A 17,703-nucleotide genomic window follows, 5' to 3' on the forward strand; every position below is an offset into this window, starting at 1 on the left:
TTTATAAGTGGTGCTGCATATCTTGTGATCAAACAATAATCGTAAGAAACAAAAAAAAAACGCAGCCATCAGCACATTTTTCTCTTTCTCTTCCCCAGGGCAGACAGTGGTTTCCCTTTTCGTAAACATTCCAGAAATCGCCGTATGGTTCAATGAAACTACTAGCGCGTCAAAGAGAACGCCTTGTAGTGGGCAGCACTGTGCGTCACACAATGGAGTTTACAATCTTCTAAAAAAATCCTCCCACTTTTGCTTTGCTGCATCTGACGTCAAAAGCAAATGGTTCGACGGCACAGTATATAAGGAACCAACTTTCATAGTACAACTCAGTGTTGAGCAGACGGCTTCAGAACATTGAACGTGAAAGAGAGAGGTAAAAATCTTTCAAACTATCCATTTATTCGAAAAATTGCGAATACTGAGCACTTGCTCTTTTACATACAACAGAACCAATATATAACTTTTAATTTATTTTAAATCTTCATGTTTCTCTTTTTGCAGAGACAGAATATCTAAAAATCACACACGGGTAGAAAATAGAAAAAAAAACAAACATGTGGCTTTGGGTGAGTGACGAGAAAAAAGAATAATTAGTAATAGTGAAGTAACCGTATCTTAACATGTTCTACCTCTACACAGGCATTTGTTTCACTTGTGCTTGCATCCGTATTGGCTGCACCCCAATACGGACAACCACCAGCTGCAGGCGAAACCGTCTCTATTACAAAGGAACAGTGGGCCACTCTTAATCCTCATGGGTCAGGAGCAACGTACGAAATACAGAAACAGTGGGAAAGTTTCTATGAATACCTTCCATGGTTGAAGGGACCACCAGGCCCACCAGGCCCACCTGGATCATCTGACGGTGGTGCCTACGGAGGTTCTAGCTACTCACAACCTCAAGTTATCCCTGGACCACCCGGCCCACCTGGACCTCCAGGACCTGCTGGATATAAGGGAGATGCTGGGGCTCCAGGAGCTCCTGGCTACTCTGGAGGACCCGGACCTCAAGGCCCTGCTGGCAAACCTGGTTCACCTGGCTATCCTGGAGAAAAAGGAACACCAGGCTACAATGGAGCTCCCGGAGCACCTGGTAAACCTGGCTACAACGGAGAAAAGGGAACCCCTGGTTACAATGGAGCACCTGGTTTACCTGGAGGCCCTGGACTTCCCGGCAAAGACGGTTACAATGGAGCTCCCGGACCTGCAGGACCTAAAGGTGAAGCTGGCCCACCAGGTTACACTATCCCATCCAAGATCCCAGGCCCACCAGGTGCACCTGGCTACCCGGGCAAAGACGGAGCTCCTGGTTACCCTGGTGGTCCCGGACTCGTTGGCCCAGTTGGCCCTGCTGGACTTCAAGGAGCTCCTGGCAAACCGGGCACCAATGGTTATCCTGGAGGTCCCGGACCTAAGGGAGACGCTGGAACTCCTGGTTATGCTGGAGCCCCAGGCAAAGATGGATACCCCGGCGCACCTAGCAAGATCCCTGGTCCACCTGGTCCCGTTGGACCTGCTGGATCCCCTGGCTACAATGGCGCTCCTGGCAAGGATGGTCTCCCTGGCGGCCCTGGATACCCAGGCAAAGATGGAAAGCCCGGAGCTCCTGGATACACTGGTAAAATTAACCACACAAATAATTTTTGTAAATGTGTTTAAATTTAAATTTATAATTTCTTGATAGGTGCACCTGGCCAACCAGGTAAGCCCGGTAAAGATGGTCTTCCCGGCCCTGCCGGAACTCCTGGTTACCCTGGCGGCCCAGGCCCCGTTGGCCCACTAGGTAAACCCGGTGCTCCTGGATACCCTGGTGGTCCAGGACCAGTTGGTCCAGTAGGACCTCTCGGCCCAGTCGGCCCACAAGGCAAACCAGGCAGTCCAGGTTACCCAGGTGGCCCTGGACCAGCTGGTCCTCTTGGACCTGTTGGACCCGTCGGACCTCAAGGTAAACCAGGATCCCCTGGTTATCCAGGTCCCGCTGGACCAGCAGGACCTGCCGGTTCTCCAGGCCAGACTTACGAAGCACCGGCCCCGGCTTACCCAGCTCCAGCTTATCCGGCACCAGCTCCCATCTATCAACAGCCCATTTACGAGCCCCCAGCACCAAGCTATGGTTAAACATCACCCTATCATAACGAGAATTTTATTCTAAAAATTGTATTACCTTATTGACTCATATTTCATTCACAATTCACTTTGAGAAGGATCTTGTGTAATTTATATTTTTAGACTTGCGTTATGATTTCACACAAGATGTAAATAAATGACAATAAATAACAGAGATTCACTGTTTGTATCTGAAAAATCAGTTAAGTGGGATTTTTTAATAAAAATTCCATGGTTTTGTATGTTTTTCTTCCCTTTGTTGCAGTTCATCAATCAACAAACTTAAATTTTCGAAGAACAACCAGAAGTTGGAGTTCATTAAAAAGAGATTGAATAAAACTGATTCACATATCGATAATGACCTTTACATGTAATTGAAATGAGTTCTCTAGTATGATTTTATACACTTTTAAGGAAACCTTTTTAGGGAACACATTTGGGCAGAATTTTTGGTTTTTCTTTAACACAAATGCAACCCATTACAAATAAATAGAAATATTGTATAATTATTGTGTAATAGTTAATTCTACACGGATTCACAAAGATAATGTCAATTTTATTTGTGATATTAAAGGTCTTCAGCACTTGACACAGATGAGAGACGGTATTTTTTTAGATTGAAAAATTACCTCTCTTTGTCTCATTTCAGTCATTAGTCATAATTGCTGTTTCATAAATACAAAACCTTTCTTTCTCACAGAATTTGATTTAAATTTCAGATCATTTGATGTCATTTGAAGACACATATAAATCATGTGAAATGTTTTTGGAAAAATGATATTTGCAATGCTGAAGGATGACTTTAATATATATATCTTATAAACGACATATTCGGCAAACATCCGACCAAATTTAATTCCATTCCATTTCCAGAAAAACAATACTGATTTTGATTATAATGAAACAACACACCATAAATTTTTATAAGTGGTGCTGCATATCTTGTGATCAAACAATAATCGTAAGAAACAAAAAAAAAACGCAGCCATCAGCACATTTTTCTCTTTCTCTTCCCCAGGGCAGACAGTGGTTTCCCTTTTCGTAAACATTCCAGAAATCGCCGTATGGTTCAATGAAACTACTAGCGCGTCAAAGAGAACGCCTTGTAGTGGGCAGCACTGTGCGTCACACAATGGAGTTTACAATCTTCTAAAAAAATCCTCCCACTTTTGCTTTGCTGCATCTGACGTCAAAAGCAAATGGTTCGACGGCACAGTATATAAGGAACCAACTTTCATAGTACAACTCAGTGTTGAGCAGACGGCTTCAGAACATTGAACGTGAAAGAGAGAGGTAAAAATCTTTCAAACTATCCATTTATTCGAAAAATTGCGAATACTGAGCACTTGCTCTTTTACATACAACAGAACCAATATATAACTTTTAATTTATTTTAAATCTTCATGTTTCTCTTTTTGCAGAGACAGAATATCTAAAAATCACACACGGGTAGAAAATAGAAAAAAAAAACAAACATGTGGCTTTGGGTGAGTGACGAGAAAAAAGAATAATTAGTAATAGTGAAGTAACCGTATCTTAACATGTTCTACCTCTACACAGGCATTTGTTTCACTTGTGCTTGCATCCGTATTGGCTGCACCCCAATACGGACAACCACCAGCTGCAGGCGAAACCGTCTCTATTACAAAGGAACAGTGGGCCACTCTTAATCCTCATGGGTCAGGAGCAACGTACGAAATACAGAAACAGTGGGAAAGTTTCTATGAATACCTTCCATGGTTGAAGGGACCACCAGGCCCACCAGGCCCACCTGGATCATCTGACGGTGGTGCCTACGGAGGTTCTAGCTACTCACAACCTCAAGTTATCCCTGGACCACCCGGCCCACCTGGACCTCCAGGACCTGCTGGATATAAGGGAGATGCTGGGGCTCCAGGAGCTCCTGGCTACTCTGGAGGACCCGGACCTCAAGGCCCTGCTGGCAAACCTGGTTCACCTGGCTATCCTGGAGAAAAAGGAACACCAGGCTACAATGGAGCTCCCGGAGCACCTGGTAAACCTGGCTACAACGGAGAAAAGGGAACCCCTGGTTACAATGGAGCACCTGGTTTACCTGGAGGCCCTGGACTTCCCGGCAAAGACGGTTACAATGGAGCTCCCGGACCTGCAGGACCTAAAGGTGAAGCTGGCCCACCAGGTTACACTATCCCATCCAAGATCCCAGGCCCACCAGGTGCACCTGGCTACCCGGGCAAAGACGGAGCTCCTGGTTACCCTGGTGGTCCCGGACCCGTTGGCCCAGTTGGCCCTGCTGGACTTCAAGGAGCTCCTGGCAAACCGGGCACCAATGGTTATCCTGGAGGTCCCGGACCTAAGGGAGACGCTGGAACTCCTGGTTATGCTGGAGCCCCAGGCAAAGATGGATACCCCGGCGCACCTAGCAAGATCCCTGGTCCACCTGGTCCCGTTGGACCTGCTGGATCCCCTGGCTACAATGGCGCTCCTGGCAAGGATGGTCTCCCTGGCGGCCCTGGATACCCAGGCAAAGATGGAAAGCCCGGAGCTCCTGGATACACTGGTAAAATTAACCACACAAATAATTTTTGTAAATGTGTTTAAATTTAAATTTATAATTTCTTGATAGGTGCACCTGGCCAACCAGGTAAGCCCGGTAAAGATGGTCTTCCCGGCCCTGCCGGAACTCCTGGTTACCCTGGCGGCCCAGGCCCCGTTGGCCCACTAGGTAAACCCGGTGCTCCTGGATACCCTGGTGGTCCAGGACCAGTTGGTCCAGTAGGACCTCTCGGCCCAGTCGGCCCACAAGGCAAACCAGGCAGTCCAGGTTACCCAGGTGGCCCTGGACCAGCTGGTCCTCTTGGACCTGTTGGACCCGTCGGACCTCAAGGTAAACCAGGATCCCCTGGTTATCCAGGTCCCGCTGGACCAGCAGGACCTGCCGGTTCTCCAGGCCAGACTTACGAAGCACCGGCACCAGCTTACCGAGCTCCAGCTTACCCAGTCCCTGCTCCAGCTTATCCGGCAACGGCTCCCAGCTACCAGCAGCCTATTTACGAGCCCCCAGCACCAAGCTATGGTTAAAAATCACCCTATCATAACAAGAATTTAATTCTAAAAATTGTTTTACCTTATTTACTCATAATTCATTTACAATTCACTTTGAGAAGGTGTATTTTATATTTTTAGACTTGCGATATAATTGCGCACAATGTGTAAATAAATGACAGTAAATAAACATATTTACTTCAATGAGTTTGAAGTTTCTTTATTGATTTTTTCACGAAAACCAAACATTTCTTTCTTACATTATACGTTCAAAGATGTCCGATACACGATTTAAAGTACATTAAACAATGGATTCGTAATACAAATGATGAAGAAATAATTTTAGAAAAAAAGATTCATGGAATCTCTTTCAGGAGCAGTGAATTACTACTTCACAGCACAGCACAGCTTTTTCTTCTCCGTTTTTCTTCTTCTCCTTTTTCTTCTCCTTGTTCTGCTCCTTTTTCTTCTTCTCCTTTTTCTTCTCCTTTTTCTTCTCCTTTTTTTCCTTCTCCTTCTCCTTCTCCTTCTCCTTCTCCTTCTCCTTCTCCTTCTCCTTCTCCTTCTCCTTCTCCTTCTCCTTCTCCTTCTCCTTCTCCTTCTCCTTCTCCTTCTCCTTCTCCTTCTCCTTCTCCTTCTCCTTCTCCTTCTCCTTCTCCTTCTCCTTCTCCTTCTCCTTCTCCTTCTCCTTCTCCTTCTCCTTCTCCTTCTCCTTCTCCTTCTCCTTCTCCTTCTCCTTCTCCTTCTCCTTCTCCTTCTCCTTCTCCTTCTCCTTCTCCTTCTCCTTCTCCTTCTCCTTCTCCTTCTCCTTCTCTCCTTCCTGTGCTTGAAGTAGTGTTTCACAGCTACTGGGAGAGTTTCCATGAACCCTTTTTTCTAAAATTATTTCTTCATCATTTGTATTGTGAATTCATTGTTTCAATAACTTTAAAATGTGTATTGGACATCTTTTAACATATCCTGTAAGAAAGAAATGTTTTGTATAAAAAAAAACAATCAGTATAGCAACTTCAAACTCATTGAAGTAGTGTTTCACAGTTCCTGGAAGAGTTTTCATGAACCATTTTTTCTAAAACTATTTTTATCATTTGTATTATGAATTAATTGTTTCAATGTACTTGAAAACGTGTATTGGACATCTTTTTAACATATCCTGTAAAAAACAAATTTATTGTTTTCGTGAAACAATCAATATAGCAACTTCAAACTCATTGAACTAGTGTTTCAAAGTTCCTGGAAGAGTTTCCATAAACCGTTTTTTCTAAAACTATTTCTTCACCATTTGTTTTATGAATTTATTGTTTGAATGTTCTTTAAATCGTGTATTGGACATCTTTAAACAGATCCTGTAAATAAGAAATGTTTTGAATAAAAAAAAACAATCAATATAGCAACTTCAAACTCATTGAAGTAGTGTTTCACAGTTCCTGGAAGAGTTTCCATGAACCGTTTTTTCTAAAACTATTTTTCATCATTTGTATTATGAATTAATTATTTCTTTGTTTTTAAAACGTGTCACATGTAATAAGTTTTCTCTTATAATTATTGTAAAATAGAGTATTCTACACTGATTCAACATGAAAAATACCATTTCATGTCATAGGAAAGGTCTCAACCACGATTTGGAAATATTTCAGGCTAGATGTTTGGGACGTTTTTTGGTATTTCTTCAACACTAATGCAACCTGTCACATGTAATGAGTTTTCTCTTATAATTATTGTAAAATAGAGTATTCTACACTGATTCAACACAAAAAATACCATTTCATGTTATAGGAAAGGTCTCAACCACGATTTGGAAATATTTCAGGCTAGATGTTAGGGACGTTTTTTTTGTATTTCTTCATCACCAATGCAATCTGTCACATGAAATTCTTTTTCTCTTATAATTATTGTAAAATAGAGTATTCTACACTGATTCAACTAAAAAAATACCATTATATGTGATAGGAAAGGTCTCCACTACGATTTGAAAAATATTTCAGGCTAGATGTTTGGGACGTTTGTTTGGTATTTCTTCAACAATAATGCAACCTGTCACATGTAATGAGTTTTCTCTTATAATTATTGTAAAATAGAGTATTCTACACTGATTCAACACGAAAAGTACCGTTACATGTGATAGGAAAGGTCTCCACCACGATTTGGAAATATTTCTGGCTAGATCGTTGGAACATTTTTTTGTTTTTTATTCAACACCAGTGCAACCTGTCACATATAATGAGTTTTCTTATATAATTATTGTAAAATAGAGTATTTTTCACTGATTCAAAACGAAAAATACCATTATATGTGATAGGAAATGTCTCAACCACGATTTGGAAATATTTAAGGCTAGTTGTTTCGAACGTTTTTTTGGTGTTTTCTTCCACACCAAAGCAACCTGTCACATATAATCAGTTTTCTCTTATAATTAATGTAAAATAGGGTATTCTATACTTATTCAACACGAAAAATACCATTACATGTGATAGGAAAGGTCATAACCACGATTTGGAAATATTTCAGGCTAGAAGTTTGGAAGGTGTTTTTGGTTTTTTCTTCAACACCAGTGCAACCTGTCACATATAATGAGTTTTCTCTTATAATTATCGTAAAATACAGTATTCTACTCTGATTCAACACGAAAAATAACATTATACAGTCCCCTCCATAAGTATGGGATCACCCCGCGCCGTTCCATAAGGCGGCGTGTATTTTTCATATGGGTTTTTCGGGTGGCAAAAATCGAAAAAATGACATAAATTCACCAAACTTGGGATTTATGTCATTTTACGTCTTTTCTATTGTCTGAATTTTTTTCAGATTTTTCCCCCTATTTTTTATGCCTAGAAAAGTGGCGCACAAAGTATCGGATCACTCCGACGCCGGCCGTGTTGTCTTATGGCGCAAATGGGCTTTTCATATTGCTTTTTATATATTTAATTTTTAAGAAGGAATTTTTATATTCAAACCCTATTTACATTTCCCTTTTATAAATTAACTGTAAGATTTCCATTATGATCGGAACCATTTCCGAATTTTCCCAGATTTATTAATTTCCCCAGTTGCTAAAATAAGAGGCTACAGAAGAGTTCATTTAGGGTTTGCAACCTCTATCGCCAGCCGTAGGCCGGAAAATTAGTGTCGTTTCTATACGCCCCTTAAGTAAAAAGGGAAGCAGAGCGCCAGTGGTGTATAGAAACGACACTAATTTTCTGGCCTACGTCAGCTGATAGAGGTTGTAAACCGCAAATGAAGTCTTCTGCAGTCTCTTATTTTAGCAACTGGGGAAATTAATACATCTGGGAAAATTCGGAAATGGTTCCGATCATAATGGAAATCTTACAGTTAATTTATAAAAGGGAAATGTAAAAAGGGTTTGAATATAAAAATTCCTTCTTAAAAATTAAATATATAAAAAGCAATATGAAAAGCCCATTTGCGCCATAAGACAACACGGCCGGCGTCGGAGTGATCCGATACTTTGTGCGCCACTTTTCTAGGCATAAAAAATAGGGGGAAAAATCTGAAAAAAATTCAGACAATAGAAAAGACGTAAAATGACATAAATCCCAAGTTTGGTGAATTTATGTCATTTTTTCGATTTTTGCCACCCGAAAAACCCATATGAAAAATACACGCCGCCTTATGGAACGGCGCGGGGTGATCCCATACTTATGGAGGGGACTGTATGTGATAGGAATAGTCTCCACCACGATTTGGAAATATTTCAGGCTAGATGTTTGGGACATTTTTGTTGGTATTTCTTCAACGCCAATGCAACCTGTCACATGTCATGAGTTTTCTCTTATAATTATTGTAAAATAGAGTATTCTACACTGATAAAACATGAAAAATACCATTACATGTGATAGGAAAGGTCTCCACACGTTTTGGAAATATTTCAGGCTAGATGTTTGGGACGTTTTTTTGGTATTTCTTCAACACCTATGCAACCTGTCACATATAATGAGTTTTCTCTCATAATTATTTTAAAATAGAGTATTCTTAACTGATTCATCACGAAATATACCATTACATGTAATAGGAAAGGTCTCGAATCAGTGTGGAATACTCTATTTTACAATAATGATACCAGAAATTTCATTATATGTGATAGATTGCATTGGATTTGAAGAAAAACAAAAAAATGCGTCCCAAACAGCTCCTAAAGGTTTTAATAACGTTGATTATTCATTTTGGTATTATTGCGTATTGGGACCGTCGTAAAGAGTGGTTCTAGATTCCCATCTTGGTTGGTCATCAATTTTCCTCCTCAGGCGCAGTTAGAACCCCAAAGCATTGGCAATTTGGTTTATTACTCGTTCATCCAAATTTTGGGTTAATTTTGAGTTTTAAAATTGATAGTAAATTTGACTTATCTTCAACGTTTCTAACACACTGGACAACTTAACGATGCGTCTTCGACACAAAGAGTGTTCGAATGGTAGTCGGTGAAATAGGACTGAAACGAAATAGGATTGGTAGAAATAGGACTACGTTTTAGGACTAGTCAAATTAGGACTGGTCGAAATAGGACTACATTTTGCAACTCATTATTTCCAGTCCTATTTCTACCATCCACTAGTCCTATTTCTACCTGTCCTAGTTCAACAGATAAAAGATCTGGCATCCTTGTCGGATTTGCCAAAAGACGATTGAACAGTCAACAGTAGATCCGGCACCGTTCATATACTATTCAGCCAATTAAACTATGTTAGTAATAGTCCAGTTCGTTTTTCATTTGTAACTTGTATATTTCAAAACTTTTTTAACTTTTTTTTTTAAAAAAAGGTTGAATACAATTATGTTAATAAAGCCCATTTGTTAGAAATATCAATTTTATATGCAATCTAAGGTTTATTCGGAAATAAGATATTGTGTTAAAAGTTTCGATTTTTACGGGACTGACGCGCAGCCCAAGCCGGTCAGAAGGGGGGTCGGACGGGGGGGGGGATTGCACGTACCCATGGGAGAGGGGTAAGAGAAGGGGGGTTTACCTGGGCCATACCATACGGCACCATCTTTTCCCTATTGCTAAAACGTCAACGGTGATATAATAGTTAGCAATCCGTTCTATCATGTCAATGGACTGAGGATCGAGGTTTGATTCTCAGTCAAGGCGAGATAAATAAAAATTTAATTTTGAAAATTTTAAATTACAACAGCCTCAGGTACTGTAATATCAATCGATCACAAATTGCATTATATAAATCAATATCTATGGTAATGAATAGCAAATATAATAGAAAAAAAAACTCAAATTGGTACTGTAATATCAATCGATCACATATTGCATTATATAAATCAATATCTATGGTAATGAATAGCAAATATAATAGAAAAAAAACTCAAATTGACTAAACTAAAATGGAGTCTACTACTCCTGCAAAAGGCTTCAATGGCGTCGAAGCTGCAGCAGGTACATCGTCAAAAAACATTTGGATTTCTTCCAGTGAGAGACTAAGTTGGTTCGACATATTTCCTTGGAGTATTTGCCGTAACTAATCTTGTTACAATTCTGCTTTCCATAAGTAAACTATTTTTGATTTAGAAAACTGCCGTTATGTGTGTGATTGTTGCGTGATTGCGTGGTTGCTGGAAGCTTTTGGACGATTTTTATTTTTCAAAAATTCGAAACTCAAATTGATTAACAATACACCATTGCTGATTTGAGAGGAAGGAAATAAATTGTTCAAATGGTAATTTGCTATTCATTACCATAGATATTGATTTATATAATGCAATTTGTGATCGATTGATATTACAGTACCTGAGGCTGTTGTAATTTAAAATTTTCAAAATTAAATTTTTATTTATCTCGCCTTGACTGAGAATCAAACCTCGATCCTCAGTCCATTGACATGATAGAACGGATTGCTAACTATTATATCACCGTTGATGTTTTAGCAATAGGGAAAAGATGGTGCCGTATGGTATGGCCCAGGTAAACCCCCCTTCTCTTACCCCTCTCCCATGGGTACGTGCAATCCCCCCCCCGTCCGACCCCCCTTCTGACCGGCTTGGGCTGCGCGTCAGTCCCGTAAAAATCGAAACTTTTAACACAATATCTTATTTCCGAATAAACCTTAGATTGCATATAAAATTGATATTTCTAACAAATGGGCTTTATTAACATAATTGTATTCAACCTTTTTTTAAAAAAAAAAGTTAAAAAAGTTTTGAAATATACAAGTTACAAATGAAAAACGAACTGGACTATTACTAACATAGTTTAATTGGCTGAATAGTATATGAACGGTGCCGGATCTACTGTTGACTGTTCAATCGTCTTTTGGCAAATCCGACAAGGATGCCAGATCTTTTATCTTTTGAAATAGGACAGGTAGAAATAGGTAAGTGGATGGTAGAAATAGGACTGCTCGTAAGGAGAAATAGGACTGGAAATAATGAGTTGCAAAATGTAGTCCTATTTCGACCAGTCCTATTTCTACTTAGTCCTAAATCGTAGTCCTATTTCTACCAGTCTTATTTGGTTTAGTCCTAAATCACCGCCAATCGTTCGAATATATATTTTTGAATAAGTTTGTTGACAACTTTTAAATTTTGTGATGCTGCATATTTATTTATCTCTTTCTTGGAAGTTGTTTTTTAATATAGAATACATCACCCTGGCGATGCGTCAATACAACACAAAAACGCCATAAAACTAACTACTCTCGATATAATGAGAGTCTATTCCAACTTTTAAATTAATATATCTTAGGATTTTCAGTAATTTTCATATGACGTTCGGTTGTAAGGGTCATTTCTAAAGAAGTGAAAACTGCTTGAACAGTTTCCAAACTTTATTCGGCAAGTTCTTATTTATTTATTTAAAAGGGAAGGCAAGCGTTGGGCACCGAGTAGACGCGCACCATATCGACTTGCTTGCCCATAAGCTCATCAAGAGGACGGCTAGTGATCTCCTCATTCAGCTTCTCGGACAAGACATTCTTGGGAAGGCAGTGGAAGCCCAACTATCAGAAAAAAGGTTCATTAATAAGATTCACATAAATATTGATAAGGTTGTTTCAAATCGACATAAGTAAACACATTAAATACCTTCTTCTCAACAGTCTCTTGAGCGTGAGCTCCCTCGGCGCACTTGGGGAACGATTCGGTGGAGAAGCAACGCTTGTTATCCTGGACGACCATTTTGTTGCGGTAGACAGTCCACTGCGAAGGGCGGCGGATGGTTTGGCTGGACAAGATGTTCTGTTGGAATTTGGGCAACAAGGGCGAAACATTGCTGATACCGAAAACGGTCTCAGATTTCTCCTTCAAGCACTCTTCTTGGATGCGGCGGAGTTCAGCAATATCTCTAGAAGAAATGTCGCTCTTGCATCCGGCGGGGTATTTCAACTCGTAGGCGACATCCATCAGGTCATGGGGAATAGAGCACTGGCGAGGACCAGTCAAATCTGTGACCTTGTTGCCAGTCTGAGAGCCGCAAAGACCAGACAGACGACCGCGATAGATGGGAGAAGCCAAAACGACGACTTCCTTGGCGTCAGTCAAAACGCGGATCATATGAGACATGGTCGAGTCGACTTCAATGAAGTTGTCGGTGGTTTTCTTGATGACGGCCAAAACCTCGTTTTCGGCGTTCTTAACAGTGTAAGATTCACTGCTGACAGAGATTTCCATGCTATTTACGTTAACCTTCTGCTGAGCGGGGAAGATTTCAATTTTCTCTTTGTTCAACAGAACAGTCACAACCTAATATTACAAGGAAAATTCCTATTAATGAAATTCTTGTTCAACCGATATAAACCACCCAATATATTTAATAAAGAATTTAACTGATTACCTTCTTGTCACCTTCAACGTGAGATAGAACGGCGAACTTGTAACGGCCAGAGCAATCCTTGGTCAAGACTTGGTCGCAGCCAGCGAAAGAGGCGTTGTAGAACAGGCCATCGAAAGTGGTGACAGTCTCAGAACCAATCAAGCAAACGCCTTGAACGTGTAAAATAACAATATTTGTTGTAAATTAAAACTTTGCTGAAAGCTCATTGAGAAATAAACCTACCGGGGGCAGCCAAGACGGAACGGGGAACGGCCATGCGCTTAGGCAAGAAAACCTCAGCGACGGGGTGGACTTCGATTCCACGGAAGAAGACGTTGGAGGGTTTGTACAACTTAACATCCATGGAGCCGGCCAATGGGTAGTAGAGACCTTCGATGGTGATCTGGTTAACAGTTTTCTTAACTTCCATTTGGTTGTCGGACATGTAAGAACCCCACCAGTTGCGGACGAGGTTGGAGGCCTTGACAGTGACATTGCGGACAACAGCGGGCATCTAGTTGCATCAAGTTAAGTCAAGCCGTAAATCCGGTAGTCATATAGAAAAAAAACAATAATATTTTAATACCTCGTTGTAGTTGATGGTCATAAACGGCCTTGTTCAAGATGGAAGAAAGACGGCGAGCAGCGATGCATTCATCGCTCATGCTGCGGCCCTGGATCTCCTGTTTGCGGCACTGGGTCTGTTCCCATTTGTTGCGCAGAGTGGGGGACATGTCCTTCTCTCTGTGAGCCCAGGTAGTCTGATATCACCCATTAAATAAAGTTAATCAGAAAGTTCATAGTTGGAAACACAAAAGTAGGTGGTAATTACGGCGACAGTGATCTTGCGATCTTCAGTGCAAGACTTGCCGAAGCCAATCTTGACAGTGGAGCGGCGCTCGGCTTCATCCTTGATGAGCTCTTTGCGCTTGAAGATCAAGTTTTCGGGGAATTGAGCGTCAACCTTGGCGCACAGAAGAAAGTTGTTCTGGCCCTCGACTTCATCGCGTCTTTCCATCATGAGGCTTCCACGGTAGGATTTGCCGTCCATGCCATACGCAATGGAAGAACCGATACGACGGGCCTTGATGGAAGATGACTTGGGGACAAGCTCAGCGGTGAAATCCAAGGAGTAGCCAGTGGGGTTGGTCAGAGTCTGGAAGACGTGTTGGAACTTTTGGGATTCCCATTGGCTGTCTTGTTGTTTCAAGTACTGTTCACTCTGGATATGTTCGCCGTAGACGGTGTCAAAGAGGGACTTGGCGTGGAGGTGGCCAGCAAGGGGGTCTCGAACTTGGAGTCAGATTTGGTAGCTAAAGAAAACGTATTGAGTTCATGACATATCTTCTGAGAGAGGTTGGAATTGTTCAATTGAAACTTACAGATAGCGACGATGGTCTTGATGGCCTTGGTCTCGGATGAGGCCATATCGAGCCACAAGCTCCATTCACGTTGGCGGATTGTGAATGGCAGGGCCCAGAAAGCCAGAGTACCGAACCAGTCCTTGGTGTAAGCCCAAGGCTGGTTGGCAGCCAAAGGCTCACCACGCTCAACCCAAACGAAGTTCATGCCGAGGTGCTTCTCACCGAAGACGACCTTGTTCTAATATTAACAACAGAAAGAATTAGACTAAAATTGTTGAATTCCAGGGGACATGAAAATGACCAATACCTCCTTGGGCTCTTCAACATAAGTGATGCGCTTGGTCTCGGCGAGGAGGATAGCGGGGGTGAAGTCGCTGATCTTGCGGATGGTGGTGAAGGGAATAATGGAGTGCTTGACGATGCAGAGCTTATCGCCCAAGATTTCCCAAGCGGTCTGGATCTTGCCAGTCTTGACTTCACCTTCGACGGAAAAGCGACCTGGGAGAGCAGCAGCCCATTCCATATCGACACCGGTGGTGGGGTAAGAGCGGGCGAAGGGAGTCTCAACCATCAGGCGGGAGGTCATCTTGGAAACGATGACGGGCTTCAAAGCACCTTCCAACTTGGCGCTGAGAGAGGACATGGCAAAACCACCCTGAATGTTCGACTTCAGGGAAACAAAGACGCTGTGGTGGCTGGCCCATGAGTAAGCCAAACCCATCGAAGAGGGAATGCGAGCGAAAGAGTCCAAAAGAGGCAAGTATTTGTGGAAATTGATCTCCAATTTTACGGCATTCTCGCGGAATCCCTTCTGAAGGATCTGTCTCTCGATCATCTTGAAGACGGTGGTAGGGTTGATGGTGAAGAAGCGTTGGTAGTTGTCCAAGAAGTTCAGGTAGATGTAGAGCTTGGGCTGGCCGGTGGTGCGGGCCTCAATTTTCAGTTCCTCGTGGATTTTCTCCAACTCGGGGCTGATGATGGAGGATTCGTCCTTGTTGGCCTTGAAGCGAAGACCGGGTTTACCAACCAGACGGTCGATGAACTTTTCGGCGTGCTTGCTGTCAATGGAGAATCCCATCAACTTGGTGAACCAAGGTCCCATGGCGACGGAGCAGCTGCTGTAGTGGTGAGAGGGGATGAAGGACTCGAAGCCGGGGAAGTTGACGGTCTCGGTCAAGTAACCCAAACGGGTCTTCTCGGAGTAACCGGCCTTTTGGTAGTTTAGGGCAGCGTGGGAAGTCCAGAACATGGACCTCATCAGAGCAACGACGGCTTCAGCGCGGACAGTCTCCTCGCGGTTGAGCGGGTTCTTGTTGACAGCTTTGCTGGCGATGGTGGTGTAGATGAAGTGGGAGATCTGGCCGTTGGGCTCGTACCAGGTGCTCAAATCAACGCGGGACCAGAAAGCCTAGGGTGGGTTGCTGACGAAGAGCAGGGTCAGGGCTGCCAAGCGGACCTCGGTTTCTTCAGCCTTGTTGAAGAAGATGGGCATCAGCAGAGTGCCGACGATTTCCTTCTTTTCACAGCCAAATTCAGCTCGGGAAATATGAAAAAAATTCTGTTTGGTGTGTATCACGAGTCGTGCCTGCTGTCATCTTAAAGCTCTCTGGCTGAATTTGATTGATCTCTTTAGTTTAATTTTCATCGGAAATTAAATCATGTGTGATGTGTATCACACGAGTCGTGCCTGGGTGGTTGGATGGATGGAAAAAAAAGTTCAAAATGGCTGATTTGTAAACCATTCCTCCTCCTACGCAGAACGCATTGCCGCCAAAAATTCAGCCGGGAAATATGGCGCCCCATGACAGTGAAAAAATTTTCTGTTTGGTGTGTAACACGAGTCGTGCTGTTGTCGTAAAGCTCTCTGGCTGATTTTGTGTTTCTGTTACACTTTCTTTAAACTGGGCCTATAATTTTAACTATTTGACAAATTTTTGTTTCGGTGACAATGATTTCAGTGTCGTGATCTGTTACACTTTCATTAAACTGGGCCGATAATTTTAACTATTTGCCAAGTTTTTGTTTCGGTGGCAACGGTTTCAGTGTCGTGATCTGTTATACTTTCATTAAACTGGTCCGATAATCTTAACTATTTGCCAAGTTTTTTTTTCGGTGGCAACGGTTTCAGTGTCGTTATCTGTTACACTTTCATTAAACTGGGCCGATCATCTTAACTATTTGCCAAGTTTTTGTTTTGGTGGCAACGGTTTCAGTGTCGTGATCTCTACACGGTGCTCTACATCCTGGACGGAAGAGCCGGCCAATACCAACAAGTCGTCGTCGTCGTGGACTGATGGGTATGTTTTTAAATAGAATATTATATCATCATATGATGATGATGGGTACAAGTGCAGTATGGTCGATATTTCCGATGGTGTTGGTTCTTTTTCGAATTCAAAATTCAAATTCGAAAAATGTTGTTCCTAGAGATCCTTCTCTCTCTCTCTTCTTCTTCTTCCATTGATCTCTATATTATTTCGTTTTCTGTCGAAATTGGTTGGCTGATTTTTTCCCCTTTCTCTTTCATTTCTAGTGTGTGATGGATAGGTTCAAAAGGCCGGAAGTCTCTTAGGCGTGACTTCACTCGGACTCTTGATTCTGGGCCTTCTGTTGGTGTTCATCCTGATCCTGCTCGTCATTATCGTCGTTCTCGCTGCCTTGTTGCCCAGAACCAAGACCCAGGAGGCGCCCAAAGTCTGCGACACGCTGGCCTGTCTCCGAGCGGCAGCCCAGGTAAATTCTTTTCTCTTTTCTTCTTTTCTTTTTTCTTTTGATGATTTTCCGGGCCTCTTTATTTTTTTGTCCACTCCCACTTTCGCTCGTCAATCCGAGCGTGAAGTTCCCGTCCGTTTCTATTCGATTCCTTTTCCATCCTCACTTTGTTAGCGTCGTAACGATCGCCTTATCGATAGACGATCGTCATGGGCCCACCAAGAGAAAAGCGAAACTTGTCCGATTCTCCCCCCATTTAGTCTCTCTACTCACATCGATAGACTAGCACTCCCATATACATAGCGCACACTATAGCCTTTTATATTTTTGTTTATTATTTTGTGTGTGTGTGCGCTTTGTTTTGTTTTTATTCATGGAGAATGGGGCGGGTTTCATATGTACAGTACTACTATCCGTGCTGGTCTTTTCTCCTTTGGCCTTTCTGTGTGTGTTTTGGTCTCGGTTGTTTTTCAAAGCCGGGGTCGTTGTTGTTGTTATTGCTGTTGTCCATTAATCAGGTTCTGCGAAGCCGAAGACTGTATATCTACTAGGTTATCATGCAAGGGCTGGTTGCCTCCGATAGGTATATTTTTTTGTTTCCTCCCTCCGTCTGAATATGTGGCACACACCCCGCGCTCAACACTTTTGCGACAAACAATAGGATCTCTCAAACAGCTATTTTGTCGTCTCTGCAAATATTGTGTGCATGAGAATGGGCCGCAA

The 17,703-nt window shown here is 42.2% G+C and overlaps 2 protein-coding genes and 1 pseudogene across 2 annotated transcripts; 2 read left to right on the forward strand and 1 right to left on the reverse strand.

Moving 5' to 3' along the window:
* The first annotated feature begins 501 nt into the window (after nt 1-501).
* On the forward strand, nt 502-2,292 carry LOC124313719 (collagen alpha-1(III) chain-like). The gene is made up of 3 exons (XM_046778532.1): nt 502-566; nt 640-1,618; nt 1,685-2,292. The coding sequence occupies exons 1-3, from the start codon at nt 555-557 to the stop codon at nt 2,116-2,118; spliced, it is 1,425 nt and encodes a 474-aa protein (XP_046634488.1). The 5' UTR covers nt 502-554; the 3' UTR covers nt 2,119-2,292.
* Nucleotides 2,293-3,538: 1,246 nt separating this feature from the next.
* Nucleotides 3,539-5,334, forward strand: LOC124313717 (collagen alpha-1(I) chain-like). Its single transcript, XM_046778530.1, has 3 exons — nt 3,539-3,593; nt 3,667-4,645; nt 4,712-5,334. The coding sequence occupies exons 1-3, from the start codon at nt 3,582-3,584 to the stop codon at nt 5,164-5,166; spliced, it is 1,446 nt and encodes a 481-aa protein (XP_046634486.1). The 5' UTR covers nt 3,539-3,581; the 3' UTR covers nt 5,167-5,334.
* Nucleotides 5,335-11,670: 6,336 nt separating this feature from the next.
* Nucleotides 11,671-16,010, reverse strand: LOC124313808 (annotated as a pseudogene).
* Between the last annotated feature and the right edge of the window lie 1,693 nt (nt 16,011-17,703).

This window comes from Daphnia pulicaria, chromosome 9, assembly GCF_021234035.1.
Source record: "Daphnia pulicaria isolate SC F1-1A chromosome 9, SC_F0-13Bv2, whole genome shotgun sequence".
Taxonomy (NCBI): Eukaryota; Metazoa; Arthropoda; class Branchiopoda; order Diplostraca; family Daphniidae; genus Daphnia; species Daphnia pulicaria.